The sequence below is a fragment of the Rhinopithecus bieti genome, unplaced genomic scaffold (genome assembly GCF_001698545.2).
Source record: "Rhinopithecus bieti isolate Rb0 unplaced genomic scaffold, ASM169854v2 scaffold_51345, whole genome shotgun sequence".
Classification (NCBI taxonomy): domain Eukaryota; kingdom Metazoa; phylum Chordata; class Mammalia; order Primates; family Cercopithecidae; genus Rhinopithecus; species Rhinopithecus bieti.
In genome coordinates this window covers 273,627-291,360 of record NW_016820792.1, presented here as the reverse complement: position 1 = coordinate 291,360, position 17,734 = coordinate 273,627, and the positions used below count along the sequence as shown (strand labels likewise).

Genomic DNA, 17,734 nt, shown 5'->3' with positions numbered 1-17,734 from the left:
AAGCAACATCTGGATAATAAAGACAATCACAGACACTATTACACTATTAAAAGTTGGTTTTTTTGTTTTTTTCTTTTTTTGAGATGGAGTCTCGCTCCATCCCCCAGGCTAGAGTGCAGTGGCCGGATCTCAGCTCACTGCAAGCTCCGCCTCTTGGGTTCACACATTCTCCTGCCTCAGCCTCCCGAGTAGCTGGGACTACAGGCTCCCGCCACCGTGCCCGGCCAATTTTTTTTTTTTTTTTTGTATTTTAGTAGAGACGGGGTTTCACCATGGTCTCGATCTCCTGACCTTGTGATCCGCCCGCCTCGGCCACCCAAAGTGCTGGGATTACAGGTGTGAGCCACCGTGCCCGGCCTAACTATTAAAAGTTTTACAGTTCCTGTTCCTAGATCCTTATAAGTGTAGAATTGTCAGTGCTTTCTGCAACATTATGTCATGTTGACACAAACTATTTTTTTAGAGTAACACTAAAAAATGTCTTCTTAAATAACTCATCTTTTCATCATCAATTTCCATTTTATGGGGACAAGTATTTCACATGACAATGTCAGTGGAAACATGGGAAGGAGGCATAGGAAGAGGGATGAATGGGAGAAGGATTTCACAATTAATGAAGATGTGAAAAGTGATATGGTGACTGTCATAAAAAATAAAAAGAAAGAATGAAAAGAGTCATCTGTCTTAGAAATAACCTTGCCTGGGTAAAGCACTTGAGTCAATTAACTCTTGATGCTTTTTCTCATCTGTGTGTGTGTTTTTTTTTTTAACTGTTCCAGAATTGGAGAATATGTGCTTTTCTTGTGAGCCCTTATACTGCTCTTGTACAGATTCCGAGACAAATGGCTTTGGTTGCTTCCATTCCCAAAGGTGGCCTCTTCTGTACCACGTGACCACCTCAGATGATCGGATGGCAGGTAGGTGTCCTGGCATGAAGACTAAGTGGCATTGCAGATGACTAATTGGAAGAACTGGACCGTAGTATTTTCCTTCTTGGGGAATCAGCAAGTGAGTCATGGAGGCAGTGTGGGCAGTAGCTGGTATGAAAGCAGCAGGCAAATATTAGGGAGCAGCAAAGGCAAGAGACAGCTGCACTAAGCAGGGGAGCCCCAAGGAGATTCCCTGATGTCTCCTACCGAGATGATGAAGAAGGGACAGTCACCAGGGCTGCCTCAGATCTTGAGTGAGCTTTCAGATACCAGCTCTTCCCATCACAGGGAGGTCATGCTCTCCTGAAACTCCCATTTGAGTTGGTCATCTTTCACTTTCTTCTGTCAGATCTCTTTCTCCCTTCTTTTGGTTATAGCATCTCTAATATTCCTCCAGGGAACCAATACTTCCCCACGTTCAGTCCATATGGATTGGGTAGAATGGACCCCAACTTTCATTTCCAAGGGTGGGTATGTGACCCAGGCCTGGATAATCAGAATATTCCATTCCTCTGGCCAGAGGGTCTGGTGACACAGCCCAAGATAAGCCAATAGGAGTCATCCCTTGGATTTTCACATAGCTGTTTGGAAGGAGGAGCTCTCTTTCTTTTGAGTTGCTGGGAGGGCGGGATCTAAGCCCTGAGTCATCACTGTCAAGTCTTTAGCAAGTGTGGAAATAAACTGCCTGAGAATTAAGCCAATACCAAGGGAAGTGGAGCCAAGGGATGGAGAAGATGAGAAAGAGGATTGTTCATTCCTTGGATCTAGTGGTGCCTGAAAGCTGGGATACCCGTAGGTAGGTTTTCTAGTAGCATGGATTTCTAGAAGCCAATAAATTCCTTTTTCTGCTTAAGCCAGCTTGAGTTGGGTTTCCAATGAACATAATATTGTTCTTTTTATAAAAGCTGATTATAATATTTTGCTTGTATTACCCTGAGGCCTAAACACTCCCTCAAGAATCCAGTATATCTTATTTCCACTTATTCCCTTGAATTAAATTTCTACTTGGGAAAATATGAACATGTCTTGCATCCTTCCATACAAACAACAGAACTAACACACTCCTTTCTATTATTTGATAAGTGTCATTGTGTTGGATTTCCTGAATTTGGTTCACCAGGGCACATGTAAAATTCAATAAATGAAACCGTGGTGCCCAATGAGCACTGGACTGCGTTTAAGTCCCAGGTCTGACATTGACATTAAATGATCTCTTTTAAGCTATGTGACCTTAGATGGGTCATTTGTCTTCTTTGGATTCCTGTTTCTTCATTGGCAAAATGGTGGAGTTAAGCTAAAGAATATCAATATTAGCTCTCTATATCTATATAGTGATTCAATCACTTCTAAAATGATTTATTGTTAGATTACATTATTCTATATATATATATCATCTTTACAGTTTCTTTCAGCTATAAAAGTCTGTGACTATCAATAGGTCATCAAATTATTTCCCTACCTAGAAATGCCAACTGTCAACTCTTTTCTTTTTTTTTTTTTTTTTTTTTTTGAGTTGGGGTCTCACTGTGTCACCCAGGGTGGAATGCAGTGGTGCAGTCTCGGCTCACTACAACCTCTGCCTCCCAGGCTCAAGCAATCCTCCCACTTCAGTCTCCCAAGTAGCTGGGACCATAGGTGTGTGCCACCACACTCAGCTAATTTTTTTGTATTTTTTGTAGAGATGGGATTTCATCATGTTGCCCAGGCTGGTCTTGAACTCCTGAGCTCAAGCAATTCGTCTGACTTGGCCTCCCAAAGTGCTGGGATGACAGGTGTGAGCCATCACACCTGGCCCAACTCTCCAATTATCTAAAGGCTATTATTTTCATGATCTTTTTGTTCTTCCATGCACCCACCCATGCATCCCTTCATTCATTCAACAAGCATTTACTGTATACTACTATATACGAGGCAATGTGCTAAAAGGCACTATTGCCATCCTGGGGAATATGCCACTCTACTAAAGGAGACAGACATTCAATGCCATTCATTAAATAAGCCCAGAAATACATATATAATTTTAAAATATTAACAAATGCTATAAAGGACAAGTACCGATGTTTTAATAGCATATATCATGGAGATGTGACCTAGATGGAGGTGCAAGCAAGGGACATCCTCCCCAAGAGGGACAACTTGAATTGAGAGGTGACAGGTGGGTGGGAGCTACCTGGACCAAGAGGCTGGGTAGGGGCCATCCCAACACGGAAATGGAAGAAACATGTTGGATGCCACATGGGGCCTGCCTCATTATGTGCTAGAGGGTTTATCAGAAAACTTTTCCAAACTCTTGGTGGAGAAAAACATCATCATTTTCTCTGTTGACAAGAAAGAATTCAGAAACATGAAAAGCAAAAATCCTAAGTCAGATTCCAATGAAAGTGCTTGCTGAAGTCAAATTTTACCATTTTTTATCTTGCCAAGTCTTCTTCCTGTGCAACACCTCTGACTCACTTTAACTTACACCTTGGGGAAGTCACTCGACTTCCTTGAGTCTCAGTTTTCTCATCCATAAAACATGAGGCTTGGGTTATATATGTGATTTCTAAGGTCTCTCTCCTATTCAGCATTTTATGTTTCTAGAAATACACCTGAGTCAGTGGGGAGAGGAGGAGAGACCATGAATCCCGTAACACACACTTGTGGATATATTTAAAAAGCAAAAATCAGTGTGGATTCATAGTACAAGGAAATGTTATAGGAATTGCAGCTTTGGAAATACAGGTTGGATGGAGCCAAAAATAGCTAATGCATCCACAGTTAATGCAGGGAAACTGCGATGAAGCGTTTCCTTGGCAATTGACTTACTTAAAGGTAAAGTAACTCAGTTTGATCAAAGACTGGTTTCTCTGCTTCTCCTCCTCTCTATGGGTTCTTTTATTATAACTCAGTGCAAAGGGGGAAAAATGGTTGATAGATCAATTTCACTAAAAAATAAAGATCATCCAAAAATATCAGGAAAGGGACAATCTGGTTGGATCCAAACAAGCAGATACTCTGATGGGAGAGGATGCTCAGCTCTGTGTGCCCTCGAGTGTCATGCACATGCCTTAGGATCACTTCTACCCTAAATCTCTTCCTATGGATCCCTCAAGCTCTTAAATCGTCAACACCAGAATTTACAGGAATCTGACATCTGTCAATCTGAACAGAAAGCCTTAGATTTCACACCAGAGTCAGCTCCTTCTAGAGAAGGAAAAAGGACAATAGCTGCTATTTCTTAGCATGCATAATCAATGCTGCAGGGGTTGCTAAGCAACAGCAGAAAGGCTGTCAAACATCCCTGGGTGTCTCCAATGGAAGAGGAGCAAGCCCGGCAGTCACTCCACAGAGGTGAGAAGCTGTGCAGTCCCTGGCAGCTGCATTCAGTTGGTTTCTTTCCTTTAAAAAAATCCCTTCATTGTGGTCAGGGCTGAACCATAGACATTTTCTTCCCAGACTCCTTTGGATAGTCTTTGAATACACTTTCAATAGGCCTAAAGCCCTAAAAATGAGCAGGTCAGGCTGGCGAGTGACAGCTCTGTGAAAAGTCCATGGGTTATTCTGATCCAATTCACCCTGGAGCTTGTGGAAGGTCCAGCCAGTCCCTTACGTGTCTGCAGCCTCTGAATCCCAGAGAGTTGAAATAAACATCCTCTCTGAAGCTCGAAATTACTCTAGCAAACATAAGCAAAACCTCCCATTTCAAAAAAAAAAAAAAAAACAACTCACATGTAAGGTCACTGACATGAAACTTCTTAGGTTTGTGACCATGAAGTTAGAATGAATTTTTAGTCTGCAGGCACTTTGTCTTCCTTATCTGAGATGATAGATATAGTTTCATTTGAATTTCAACAAGAATGAAACTAGCAACGAGAAGAGTTGGGATTTAACAAAGAATCAAATCCCGTTTTTCCTTTTTTAAAAGCAGTGTTGATTAAAGAAACACTCATCATAGGCCATTACTTTGCAAATACTTGGCAAAGCCAGGATGCATGTGAAGCCTAGGCCCTAGGTCTGGTTCAGAGGTGGAACTAGGAATGTGATTGGGATACAAACCAGAGAGGGGCCTCACTGACAGTGGTAATGGGACATATGCCCAAACAGAAGCATGTCGTGGGCAGGAAAGTGAAATGGCATAACATATCTTTTAAGGCCAACCCAGGTACCAGGCTAAACATCACTGTCACCAGCTGACTCTTCACTGTTAGTTGTCCAAGCCCTGAAGTCCTGTTTGAGCATATGTTTGGAAGGAAATGTAACACATAAGCTGAGGGCGCCCTGGATTCAGCTATACAACACACTCTCGTTAAAGGTATTGCAAGTACAGAGAAGTAGGCACAGGGCAAGAAGTAGTACTAAGATGAAAGGCCACATCCACTGAGAAATCTGTTGCCTCTATCTCTATATCTTCCGGAGGTTTCTCAGCTATTTCTACACTCTCATCTAGGATTCCCTAGTCTCCCAGGATTTCTTTACATTCAAAGAGTCCATCTTGTGACACCAGGAAGTGAATGCAGAGTCTGAAGGTCTGACTTAGCTTCCTGGGTGGCAGTACAAAATGTGGGCCCAGAACACGAATCCAGGGTCTTAAGTTTCCTTGTCTATAATACATGGCTAGCCTAGGATTAGATGTTCCCAAAGATTCTTCCCACTCTAACATGTGATCCAACTATGAATTTACAAAAATAAAGCTACCTTTTGGTCTCATTTAACCAAAAGGGGGAAAAAAAGATACAGTAAGAAGAAAACAGAGACTGCAGATTTAACACTGCCAAATGTTCTGAACATTTTGTGCTAAACAATGACAAACAAAACTTTTTGAGTAAGTAAAAGAAAAGAGGAAGTAATAGCAAAAGCAAAAATTAAACATCTCCAGAATGACTGCAAGATTCTCACTTTGCCACCTTCTACTCCATTCAAACTCACATCTCTCCAGGATCTCCCTCCTCTCCTCTCTCCTCTCTCTCTCCCTCTCCATTTGCCCATCTTGGGAAGATGATGTTTATTTGAAAAATGTTTACATTTATCATTCCTAGGAAGGTCTGTTCTTTATTCACCCCAAAGTGCAGAGTTTAGGAGTCTTCTGTGAGAGTTTAGGAGTATCATGCCACCTTGGTTTTTTTTTTTTTTTTGATGACAAAGAAAGCAAATGTACAGTTTTTCTATTTGGATAAACTTTAATAGAAACCCTTTAGTCTGCCGGATGACTCCAAGAAAAATTTTATTTCTCAGTTGCCCATTATGTATGTACTGAAACATTTTAATGTTAAGTATAACAGTGACGGAATAGACTCCTGATTTTCTAAAATGAAAAGTTGTCCTGGTTCTAACTAATAAATAAATGCCATTTGTAAAAATGTTTCCTGTTTGGCAGAAATAAAACACAGCAAAAAATTCAATCATCTTATATTAAGTCAAGAACTTACATTTTATTACATTAGCCATGTCCAAATTTAGAACTTAATTCATTTTATAAATATATGCCACTTAGTGTTTTTTATATATATATTACTCATTATTTTGGTGAGTTAAAAAAAATTTTGAAAAAAAATACGCAAAATACCTGAAGCCTTTTGTGCTATTTTTGTTAATTCTTGTGTTTTAGAGAGCTCAGTGGAAATTGTATCCCTTTCAATCAATCAATAAGATAATGCTTATCTTATTGAAGACCAAGACTCCTTTTTGAGTTTAGGAGGACATGACTGTGATGGACGACTTTCGGTCTTCCTTGTTTTAGTAAAACCACCAAGTCTCCTTGGGTGGTGAATTTCACAGGAGATGCCATCCAGCCCTGGATGAAATCATGCCTGTGCTATATAAAACCCTGGAGATTTGTATGCATCTGGGAGAGTCAAGGTAGAGAATTGACTGGTACAGAGGCTGACAGGGGAAGTGAAGTCCACAATCCTTCCTTCCAGAACCATAAACCTGACACAAGCTTCAGCTGAGCTTGGCACAAGCACCGAACAATTTGAGGAGACACATGTGAGTCTTCAGGACTCAGCTGGTCAAATGATCTTTGGCCCCACTGACTTCCATCCAAAATTCAGTTAGTATGGACTTGGAAGAGTACTCAGAGCTCCTCACAACCTGCAGATTTGTCAGTGGGCCCTGAGAAGAACCTCTGACAGTTGGATGTGCCCCAAATGTCCTTTCGACTGTCCATTTAGTTTAAAGGAATTCAGATACATCCACCATAGCAGGAACGATTTGCTCCTGCATTGGCCACCAAAATATAATAAAATGGAGTTAAATTTCCACACATAAGTGTGATCATGGTTAATGAGACATTCTGGAATGTTCTCTTACCTTCACTGCCACCAAGATCTTGTCCTGCTCAGGACAGAGGTTATAGCATTCAGCTAGGAACACTTTTCCAAAGGCTCCTTCGCCTAGCTCCCTTTTCAGAACAATGTTATGTCGCTTGATGTGCTGAACAACTGCAAAACAAAGACAGAATGGAAATTGGAATTGAAGCACACGGAGGTGAAGGCAGCAGGTGAGGAGTTGGTGGCCTGTACCTGAGCTTCCAGTCCCAAGAGTCTCTCCTCTGTGCACAGTGAACCAAAAAGGCTGGGTGTCCATCTTCACAGTCCACCCCAAATGGCTGGGAGGAGGTTACATCACCTTATTCTCCAGAACTCGATTATTGTTTCTGATAAAACTAAAGTAGATACCTAGTTGCTGACTGCAAAATATCCTTGATAAACTTTATAGACTAAAAAAGGGGAGAATGAGAAATTCACATTAATGGCAGGCTTCTTATAAGCCAGATGCTTTGCATATATTTGTTAGTAGTGTGTCCAGTGGGGCAAAGCAGAGAGATAGCTAGCAATCCTGAATTCTTGGTTAAGCCATCTCAGATTCCTAAGGGAGATGGAGTCAGAGGAAACAAAAGGAAAATGCAAGATCTGTGCATTGTTAATTAAGGTTTTGGCCTCACCTCAGTTTTAGCCTTCTAGTGGAGAGGGCTGAAACACGGCTGGGCCTCACTGACTTCCTTTGTTTGGATCAGAAACATCTAGACGTCTGCACTAAAGACTAGCATCCTTAGCCTTGTTTTAAAATCATGGCTCAGTCTTGGCTCTCCAAGGCCAAGAAGAGACAAAAACAGATGAATTCCAGGACAAGAGAATGTTCCTCCCTACAGTCTGGAGCAGTGATGGCTGAAGTCATTCATCCATACACGCTCTTGGTGCACAAGGCAGGAGGCAGTTAAGGGCCCTCAGAATCTCATTGGCTGCAAGGTGGAAACCAGAGAGGGAAAACACCAAAGGACAGGGGTCATGGAGGAGAGGCCCACAGAGGACAGAAGTGCATGCAAGCTGTGCCTCCTCACTGAGCACATTAAATACTGAGTCCCTTAGCACGGGAGTTCCACCGGGTCTTGGCTGGTATTGTTTTCTGAACTCCTTGTTGCTGAATGGTGGTGCATTAAAAAGAGACTGTGATGCCCTCTAGAGCTTGGAATGTGTGGTCAACTATATTCTCTCATGTCATTCTCACAATCCTGTGACAGAATCCTCTCTACATTTTACAAGTGGGAAAACAGTCTGCAGGAATTTCCAAGATTCACAGTCTGGGAATGGAATTGGGATTTGGACCCAAATCTGTCTGATTCCAGAGTTCATGTCTTTTCTTCTACTTTACAAAGTCTCTTTTCAATTGTAAATTGCATGAGCAGAGATCTGATTTATAAGAGAAATAGAGAAAACATAAAACAATTGCCAGGCTTCCTCTCTGCTTAGTTCATCCTTCAAGGCCCCATTCAAATTCTTATTCTCTCATAGAGTTTTCCAGGACCACTTTGACCACCAAAGACCTCTTTCTCTGAACTGACATTCTATCATGGCTTGTTTGTATTCTGATGTATCCCCCAATTATATCACATCTGTAAGCTCCCAAGGTTAAGAGCAAGCTCCAAATATCTCCTGATGCCTCGTGCAACTCAAAGTAGAGATATAGTACTGAGGTGTAATTTGATAACATTTTTCAAATTTAGTTGATTGTGAACTGCATTATAAGAAAATATAAACCATATCTCTGCAGTTTAAATTAAACTGCAGTAAATAATAATAATAAAATGGATACCTATGAACCCACCATCCCATTTAAGAAATAAAATATCACCAGTAACTTCGAAGCACCAATGTGTTCTCTCCTGATTGTACCTACATTCTTCCTCATCTCCCACAGATAACTATCTTCTTGAATTTTGTCTTAATAATTTCCCTTGTAAGTTTGTTACCAGTGCTACATCTCTGACAAGAGCTTGTTCAGCTTCACCTGTTTTCGAACCTACGTTAAACGGAGTTATACAGTACGAATTGTTGCAGGTCATGCATCCCTCTCTCAACAGTGTCCTTGAGATTGGGTTGTATTGTGTGTGTAGCAGGAATTATTTCCCTCATACCACTGTATAAGATTCTATGGAAGGATGATACCACCGTTTATTCATCCATTCCATGTTGATGGACAGCCTGCTCAGTTTCTTTTTGGACACAACTTTATAGAAAATGCAAGTGGTAATTAAGATTTTGATTTAATGGGATTTTTTTTCCCCTTGATAATTCATGTGGTTCAGAGCTGTGAATGTCTCTGTAAGCCTCTGGGAACTCAGGGTGATAAAAATCAAAAGGTCTTTTTATGAGCAACAATATTGATGAGTATAAGAACGTATATTAATTTCTCATGCTCCAGTGGCGACGCCTGAATTGAAGAGGAGAGAAATGTGTTCATTAGGGAGAGTGCCCATATAAAGACACAAATGTAATTCTTGCAGATAATTAGCTGCCCTATTTAAATCTAATATTTAACTCCCTGGTTGTCACATGTTCATTGGGAATTAAATTCCCACTTGATTTACTTCTCACTCTAACCAGAGCAAGGCAAGTATTTAACTTTTTTTTTTTTTTTTTTTGCATTTGATTGCATACCTTCTATCTTTTCATAGTCCAAGCAGGAGAAAATTTTGGTGGAAAATAAGTTTTTAAGGTCAAAGCCACAATTTCATCATTTCCAAAACTAAAATTGATTAAAGCAGTTTTCCCATGTAGACCTTGAAAGTAGGAAATGTGCATGTTTTCTTTAGGAAATGGACTACTATATTTGCATTTATCTGCTTTGGTACAATTTGGGGCACTGATATCTGAGAAGTGTCCTTTTGCCAGTGTATTATCTCTAAATGGAATAAATTTCTCTCTCTTTTTTTTGAGACAGAATCTTGCTCTGTCACCCAGGCTGGAGTGCAGTGGCACAATCTCGGCTCACTGCAACCTCTGCCTCCCAGGTTCAAGGGATTCTTCTGCCTCAGCATCCCGAGTAGCTGGGACTACAGGTGTGTGCCACCATGCTCGGCTAATTTTTTTTTTTATTTTTAGTAGAGATGGGGTTTCACCATATTGGCCAGGCTGATCTCAAACTCCAGACCTCGTGCTCCACCCACCTCGGCCTCCCAAAGTGCTGGGATTACAGGCATGAGCTGCCGCACCTGGCCAAATTTCTATTCTATAAGACTGGGCTACTTAGGGGCACAGGTAACAATTTTGTATTTGTATTCCTGACAGGTCCTCACAGTGCTGTGCATACAACTGGTGTACTTTATAAATATCTGTGAAAAAAATGTTTAATAATAATAGTGACAGAAAAATAGTACTTGACTATGTTATTTGAGTTAATTGAGGTCAACTCTTTTAAATATGTAGGTGATAAAGTAGCTCAATTCTCTGAGGTGGCAAGAGTGGGAAGAACATCTAATCTGAAACTTTCACATCATTGAGCTAAGAACATCTTCCCATTCTCCTCTAAGAAGGCATCAAAACTCATCCCAATTTGCCCATTTTCCATTTCCCTACAACATCACAGGGAGTCCCTGGTTATCCAGACACTATCCTCCCAATGTGGCTCACTCATGCCCCTTCAGCTCCCCTGGACACTCTTCCACGGTGTACTCTGAGCTCACTGCCTGTGACTCCACGAGCTCCTTATTTCCTCAACTCTCCTTAAACGTCTCTTTACCTCCCTGATTTAAATAAAACCTCGGCAATGTGCCAAGGATGCCCAAGCCTCTCAATTGGATGCCATCTCTATCCCTCATCCCCTGGTACTTCAGGGCCTGTACACCTGATTTCTGTTCCTTTACTCCCTCTCCCTCCTGCTAGAGCCCCAGCTGTCTTGAAGCTTCTGTTTTAGGGAGGCATTAGCCTGCACCACCTCTGCTGACATCTCGGTTGCTCCTCCCACCCACTGAGCTCTGGGCCCACATTTCCCTCTCCACCTTACCAGCGCCTTCCTTCTCAGGGCCCGAGCTCAGAAAGGCTCAGTAACCTGCCTAAGCTGTAACAACACTGGGCTGCCATTTCTCCTGCACCTTTCAACAGTGGAGCTAATAGGCCAGACATCCAAAGGTTTAGTTTGGCTGATTACGTGACATTAGGCTAACTTTTCCTGAGAGTAAGACTTTGGTAATGAAGGAAGCAATGCCCTGGTTCACATTCTGGTCAAACTCCTATCTCACTGTGGTCTAAGACTTTGAATATCACTGTCTTGAAGGGCTCTATGGACATTTTTGATTCGCTTTACACAAAATATCCTGAGTGAAGCATGCCTAAGGATTCCATGATAAATATCATATAAGCATGCAAAATTCTCACATGCTTCCTTTCTCTGTAGTCAGCCAATTCACTGCTCTTAACTTTGGAGACTTGAGCAAAATCACCTTAAACCCAACATAAACAACTGTAATAAGAAATAAATAAGAGGCTGGGAGTGGTGGCTCAGGCCTGTAATCCCAGCACTTTGGGAGGCTGAGGCGGGCAGATCACTTGAGGTCAGGAGTTTGAGACCAGCTGGCCAACGTGGTGAAACCCTGTCTCTATTAAAACCACAAAAATTAAATGGGCGTGGTGGCATGCACCTGTAATCACAGCTACCTGGGAGACTGAGGCAGGAGAATTGTTTGAATCTGGGAGGCAGAGGTTGCAGTGAGCAGGGATCATGCCACTGCACTCCAGCCTGGGGACAGAACAGAATGAGACTCTGTCTCAAATTTAAAAAAAAAAAAAAGAAGTCCAAACTCTACCATGAATGACTTCCTAGATTTGAAGGAAAACTAAAACAATCACCGATCTAAAAAAAGAAAAGTTTTATAGAAAATTTCTTCTTAAAATTCACCCTGTCTGGGCAACCCTGTCACTGACAGAATTTTTCAGAATGGAAGTGTGGTGCCCTTGGTCATTTGTCCGATGAGTACCAGAAGTGAACTCACTTCCGGCTTTGTGTTAGCATCACATTAGAGTCCTGAAAAATGCATTGTGTCGCAATGTGTCTCTGACAGTTGACATAGATGCCTGTGGTTTCAGATTGCTTAAATCAAATTTCTGGTATAGATTCCTCCCAGAAGTACATATTCTATATATACACACAGGCAATAGATAAAGTATGACTCCATGTCTATACCCATTGCTATGAAATCTAAAACTAATAAAAAATAAATATAACTTTATTCATTTAAGGTCTCAGATAGGAAATGTGTCTTTCCCATTTCCTCAATAATGGAGTTTCATAGATACTGTTGGTCCAGTGGACATATTCCACTAAACATACGGACTTTCAACAGAGACATTTATTCAGTATCTGATATATGCCAAGGACAAAGCAACCTGCAGTTAAAAAGAGAGAGATCTTAAAGTTTTCAGGAGGAAGATGAAAAGTAATATACTCTAGAAGATAATGTTCTGTACTGGAGTTCCTGAAATTCTCTCTCTCAGTTTCCCTGTGGTCCTAAATGCAGAGCCTGCCTTTAGCAGTTCCATCTCCCAGGACTCAATATGGTGATAGGAAGAGAACTTAAAGATCACTGAGACTGGCTGCCTCGAGTTTGACACAGCAGTGAGAGGCTTGGCACAGTGACATGACTTTCCTGGGGCCACACAGCTAGAAGGTGACTGAGCTAGGATTCAGGTTCCCTCCCTCTCAGAAGAGCAACCCTTGGACTCTGAAATACAGGACCCTGATTGGTGCTGAAGACAGAGAGGGTTTCCTGACATTAAAATGAAAATGGGTGCTTCATTTAGTTAATATCTTTTCTACTAGAAATACTTGAAACACTCATGTTTATCATCTGAAATGAGTTAAACATCTCATAATAAACAATTTCATTACAAAACTACTGATAAATATAAAATATGAATGTTAAAAGCGGAATGTAAACGTTAAATACTTCAAAAAATGCTTGAACTTGATATAAAATAAAATTAACAAAAATGATTTTCCGAATATCTTGATGTTTTAGCAGCATATTGAATCAGATAAAATCATCCACCTTATAAAAACAAATTTGTGTGAAAGATAGAAACTATGTTTTAAAGTTTCACATACATTTTTATTAAGATACAAGTTGGTACTAAATTAAAAAATAAATGCAATTAAAACCACAGACATAAAACACACCAGAACAAGAAAAGGCTAAATATTCATAAATAATATTAAGGATGAAATAGAGCACGTAACAAGACTGAGCCATTCTGAAGCACTTCTCAGCAAAAATTCCCAATGTGCATTATCATCAATTAATTTCATATCCCTCTGAATGAGGTCAATAGCCACACTTATTTTACAGATGACACCTCAGTTAATTGACTTACTTGTGGCCATGGAGCAATCCACTACTTATCCTTTTCCAAGTACTATTTCCAATGAAATGAGGAAATAGGGAGGGAAAAGGGTGCCTAACTTGTGCTGATTGCTATTATGGGCCAGAGAATGTGCTGAGAGACTTATAAGACTTATCAATTGGCATAGCAATCTGGAAGGGTATTATTACCTCCATTTTCCAACTAAGGAAAAAAAGAGGATTGGATTAGCTAAATAACTCATGTGAGATTGTACAATTAGTAACAAGCAGGGTTTGAATTTTTTCCACTACAACATACCTTGTCTTGGCCTTCTTACAAAAAACAAAGTGAAAGAGAAAGCGTATGGGTTCAGCTGTGCCTCTCTAGGGAGTCAGGAGTCTATTTCTATCAATTTAGTTCAATAAACTTTTACTATGCACCTACTAAAAGTGCCTCAGCATTTTTCTAGGGCCTAGAAAAAGAGAAGAGTAAAATAATCCCTGTCTTCAAGGACCTGATAACCTAAAGGGCAGAAAAATCCATGTACATATATCTTTCATGCCATTTACTTACATCTTTGCTCCATTCACAAAATATTTTAGGTACTATAAATGACACAAAGAAAAACAGAAACTTTAATAATAACTGAAGTCAAGAGACATAAAATAGGAAGTTAAGACAAGGCATTAAGTAGAAATGCAAGTATGCAGACTCTAGGGTCCCCAGTGGTTATTAAACTTAAGTCATAATTTGATCTTAAGCTTGCTGGCAGGCAGGAGAAGCCAAAAAGAAAACACAATAATTTACAAAATTTTGGCTACTCATAAATAAGAACACAGGGATCCCTTCTGGGACATAAGATTCTTCATGACAGTTTGTTTTTAAAGGAACATATCAAATATTTTACACAAGGGATGTTGATAGGCACAATGATCAATGTCCTTAAAAATGTCTCCAGAGTAAGAAGTAAGTTTCCTAAAAATAGTTCTTATGACAGAGATCAATAAGAAATGAACACATGACACAAAAGCTATCTTCAGCCAAGGCATTGTACAAGGAGTCCACAGCTCTTATCATAATGGCATTAAAATAAACACCTACAAGCATGCTCAAGAATGCTTTGGGCATGGAGTTGACAAATAGGTGTAATTTCCCCTAATCCACTGCTAAGCCTGGAATACATGAGACAACCAAAACTATTTTATGAACAAATAATAACACAAACATGTAAAAATAGATGAGTAATCGAACAAGAGAAAAAAAATGGTGAGGAAAAGAACACTTAAGAGGGGAGAAGAGAAAGAACCAGGATGAGGAGAAAGAAAAGTCCAGAGTGGATTTAGGAAAGAGTGATTTATCTTGGTTTTAGCTAAAGAGGAACAGCAGGCAACATGCCATAAAAAAAGAAAGAAACTGGGCCAGGTGCAGTGACTCACACCTGTAATCCCAGCACTTTGGGAGGCTGAGGTGGGTGGATCACCTGAGGTCAGGAGTTCAAGACCAGCCTGACCAACATGGAGAAGCCCCATCTCTACTAAAAATTCAAAATTAGCCAGGCATGGTGGTGCATGCCTGTAATCCCAGCTACTTGGGAGGCTGAGGGAGGAAAATCACTTGAACCCGGGAGGCAGAGGTTGCAGTGAGCCGAGATTGCGCCACTGCACTCCAGCAAAACTCCATCTCAAAAAAGAAAGAAAGAAGGAAGGAAAGAAAGAAAGAGAGAGGGGAAGGACGGAAGGAAGGAAGGAAGGAAGGAAGGAAGGAAGGAAGGAGGGAAGGAAAGAAAAGAAAGAAAGAAGAAAAGAAAGAGACTGGATTATGGAGGGCTTTGAATATCTCACTTAAGTAGTTTAGACAAGTTCTGGCACTAATAAATATGACTTCCTTCTCTGTGCCTCCTCTTCCTCATTGTTAAATACGGGAGTTTGGGCTACATGGCATTTTAGGTCTGCCCCAGCTCACACACTCCACAACAATGAGTCCATGATTTTACATTATAAATGTGAGTCCTGGGGAGCTGTTGAAGATCTTTGAGCATAGTAAGAAGTGATCAGGGCAAGTCGTTAGAGAGATTCATCTGGCTGGACTAAAACTGGAAGCAAGGAAGCCAGTTAGGGCATAGCACTAGAACTTGCCCTCACAGAGGCTGGTACAGAGCTGAGAGTGGGCTCCATCCCGTCCCTCATCCATCTTTCCTCTCCGGCCTCTTGCCCGTCAAAGGTCCACAGCTCAACAAGACTCTTGTGGGAGGTGCTGTCTCTAGCCACAGAAGCTGCAATCAGGTCTGTGACCCCAAAGGTCACAGAGGATGTCACCAAAAATGAATCCTCGGAGAATGACTATGAGGATAATCAGGGAAAGACAGAGAACAAGACAAAAATGAACTAATCAGAGGTAGGAGAGGGCCACGGACCATGACCATGAAGACAACAGAAGGCAGCCTGCCCTGGGTGGTATCCTGAATAGGAAGTGAGAAAATGGAAGCCAGGACTGGAGAATGGAGGCCGAGCCTGTGGGAGACTGGAGAGGGGGCGGAGGGTGCAGGGGCAGACAGGTCCATCTGGAGACAGCACCATGGCTCCAGCACATGGGGGTTAGGGGCCATTTTGAGTTTTGATAGTATTTGTAAGTTAAGAGGAATAGTTGAGGGTCAGAAATAAAATAGCTCAAAAAAAAAAAAAAAAAAAAAAAAGAAGAAGAAGAGAAGAGAAGAAGGCAGAGGAGATAACTGCTGGGAGAGATTCCCAGGGAAGGTGCAGAGAGGGCAGTGGGGTGGGGGTGGTGGGGATGCAGAAAAATTCTGAACAGAGAAGAGAGATTTTCAGTGAGCTAACTTCTGAGGGCCTCAGGCCCTCATAGCACTGGGTCACCGAAGGAACAAGTGGACCTTCAGAGATTTCCAAGGGGCCTAGACACACGAGCCATTCTAAGCCTCTCCATTTAGCCTTGCATTTATTTGGTGCAGTGATCCACTAGATAGACTGCTACAAATCAACTTTACATTTCTGGGAGGGCACCAGGGACCTAGAGATGCCTCATGCAATATCCAATGCCAGCAAATGGCCCTTTCCTCACTAGACTAATGTTTAATACCCCAAATGACAGCAAGTGTCCGTAGGAGTGGAGGGAGAAAGGCTTAATTTAACCTGCACGTTATAGCAGATAAAAGCAATGGAATTATTTGGAGTTAAATTCCCAAAACTTCTAGAAAAAAGCCAAGGGGGGAAAGCCCCAGAAATCTTTCAAGCTGTTAGACTAAAAAGAACACCACATTTCAAAATACACATACGGTACATCCTTCGCTTTGACATCCCCGAACAGCCAAAATTATATCTGTTCTACACACTGGCATGTGGTAGAATTGGATTGATTTGCCCTGACAGCTCTCCCCGCTGGAACAATACTTGTCAGTCAGTCCCGGCAATGTTTGTATTTTCAAGAATCATTATGCAGCGTGATTGTACCAAATCCTGGCAGGTGGGCCAGACAGTCTTATCTCTGACTCTGTGTCCCTGTGCCCTAAAGTTCTTCCTGCTCTCAAGGCTGGAAAGCCTCATGCTTTCCCCCTTGTATCTCCCACACTGTGTGCATAAACCTTCTTTATTTATTCTTTCTTTCTTTCTTTCTTTCTTTCTTTCTTTTTTGAGACAGGATCTCACTCTATCATACAGGCTAGAGTGCAGTGCAGTGGCATCATCACAGTTCACTGCAGCCTCAACCTCCTGGATTCACGCAATCCTCCCACCTCAGTCTCCCAAGTAGCTGGGGCTACGGTGCGTGCCACCATGCCAGCCATAAACCTCCACTGTGGTTTCTTTGCTGGTGTCTGTTTTAGCCCTAGTATCCTCCACTCCTGTGCCCTCCCTACAAAAACTTTTCTTCCTTCAACAATTTAAACTAGTAGCTACTACAGTTTTTTGTTTGTTTGTGGTGGTTTTTTTTGTTTTTTTGTTTTTTTTGAGACAGAGTCTTGCTTTGTCACCCAGGCTGGAGTGTAGTGGCACGATCTCGGCTCACTGCAACCTCCGCCTCCCGGGTTCAAGCAATTCTCCTGCCTCAGCCTCCCGAGTAGCTGGGATTACAGGCATGTGCCACTAAGCCTGGCTAATTTTTTTGTATTTTTAGTAGAGTCGGGGTTTCACCATATTGGCCAGGCTGATCTCAAACTCCTGACCTTGTGATCCACCCACCTCAAGCTCCTAAAGTGCT

General features: G+C 41.4%; 1 protein-coding gene across 6 annotated transcripts in view; it reads right to left on the bottom strand.

Moving 5' to 3' along the window:
- NTRK2 (neurotrophic receptor tyrosine kinase 2) overlaps positions 1-17,734 on the bottom strand; it is a 373,097-nt gene that overhangs the window by 91,127 nt on the left and 264,236 nt on the right. For all 6 annotated transcript variants that reach the window (XM_017859916.1, XM_017859921.1, XM_017859918.1 and 3 more), the window contains one exon: positions 7,221-7,351. In XM_017859916.1, coding sequence (XP_017715405.1) covers positions 7,221-7,351 — 131 coding nt within the window. The remainder of the gene's footprint in view (positions 1-7,220; positions 7,352-17,734) is intronic.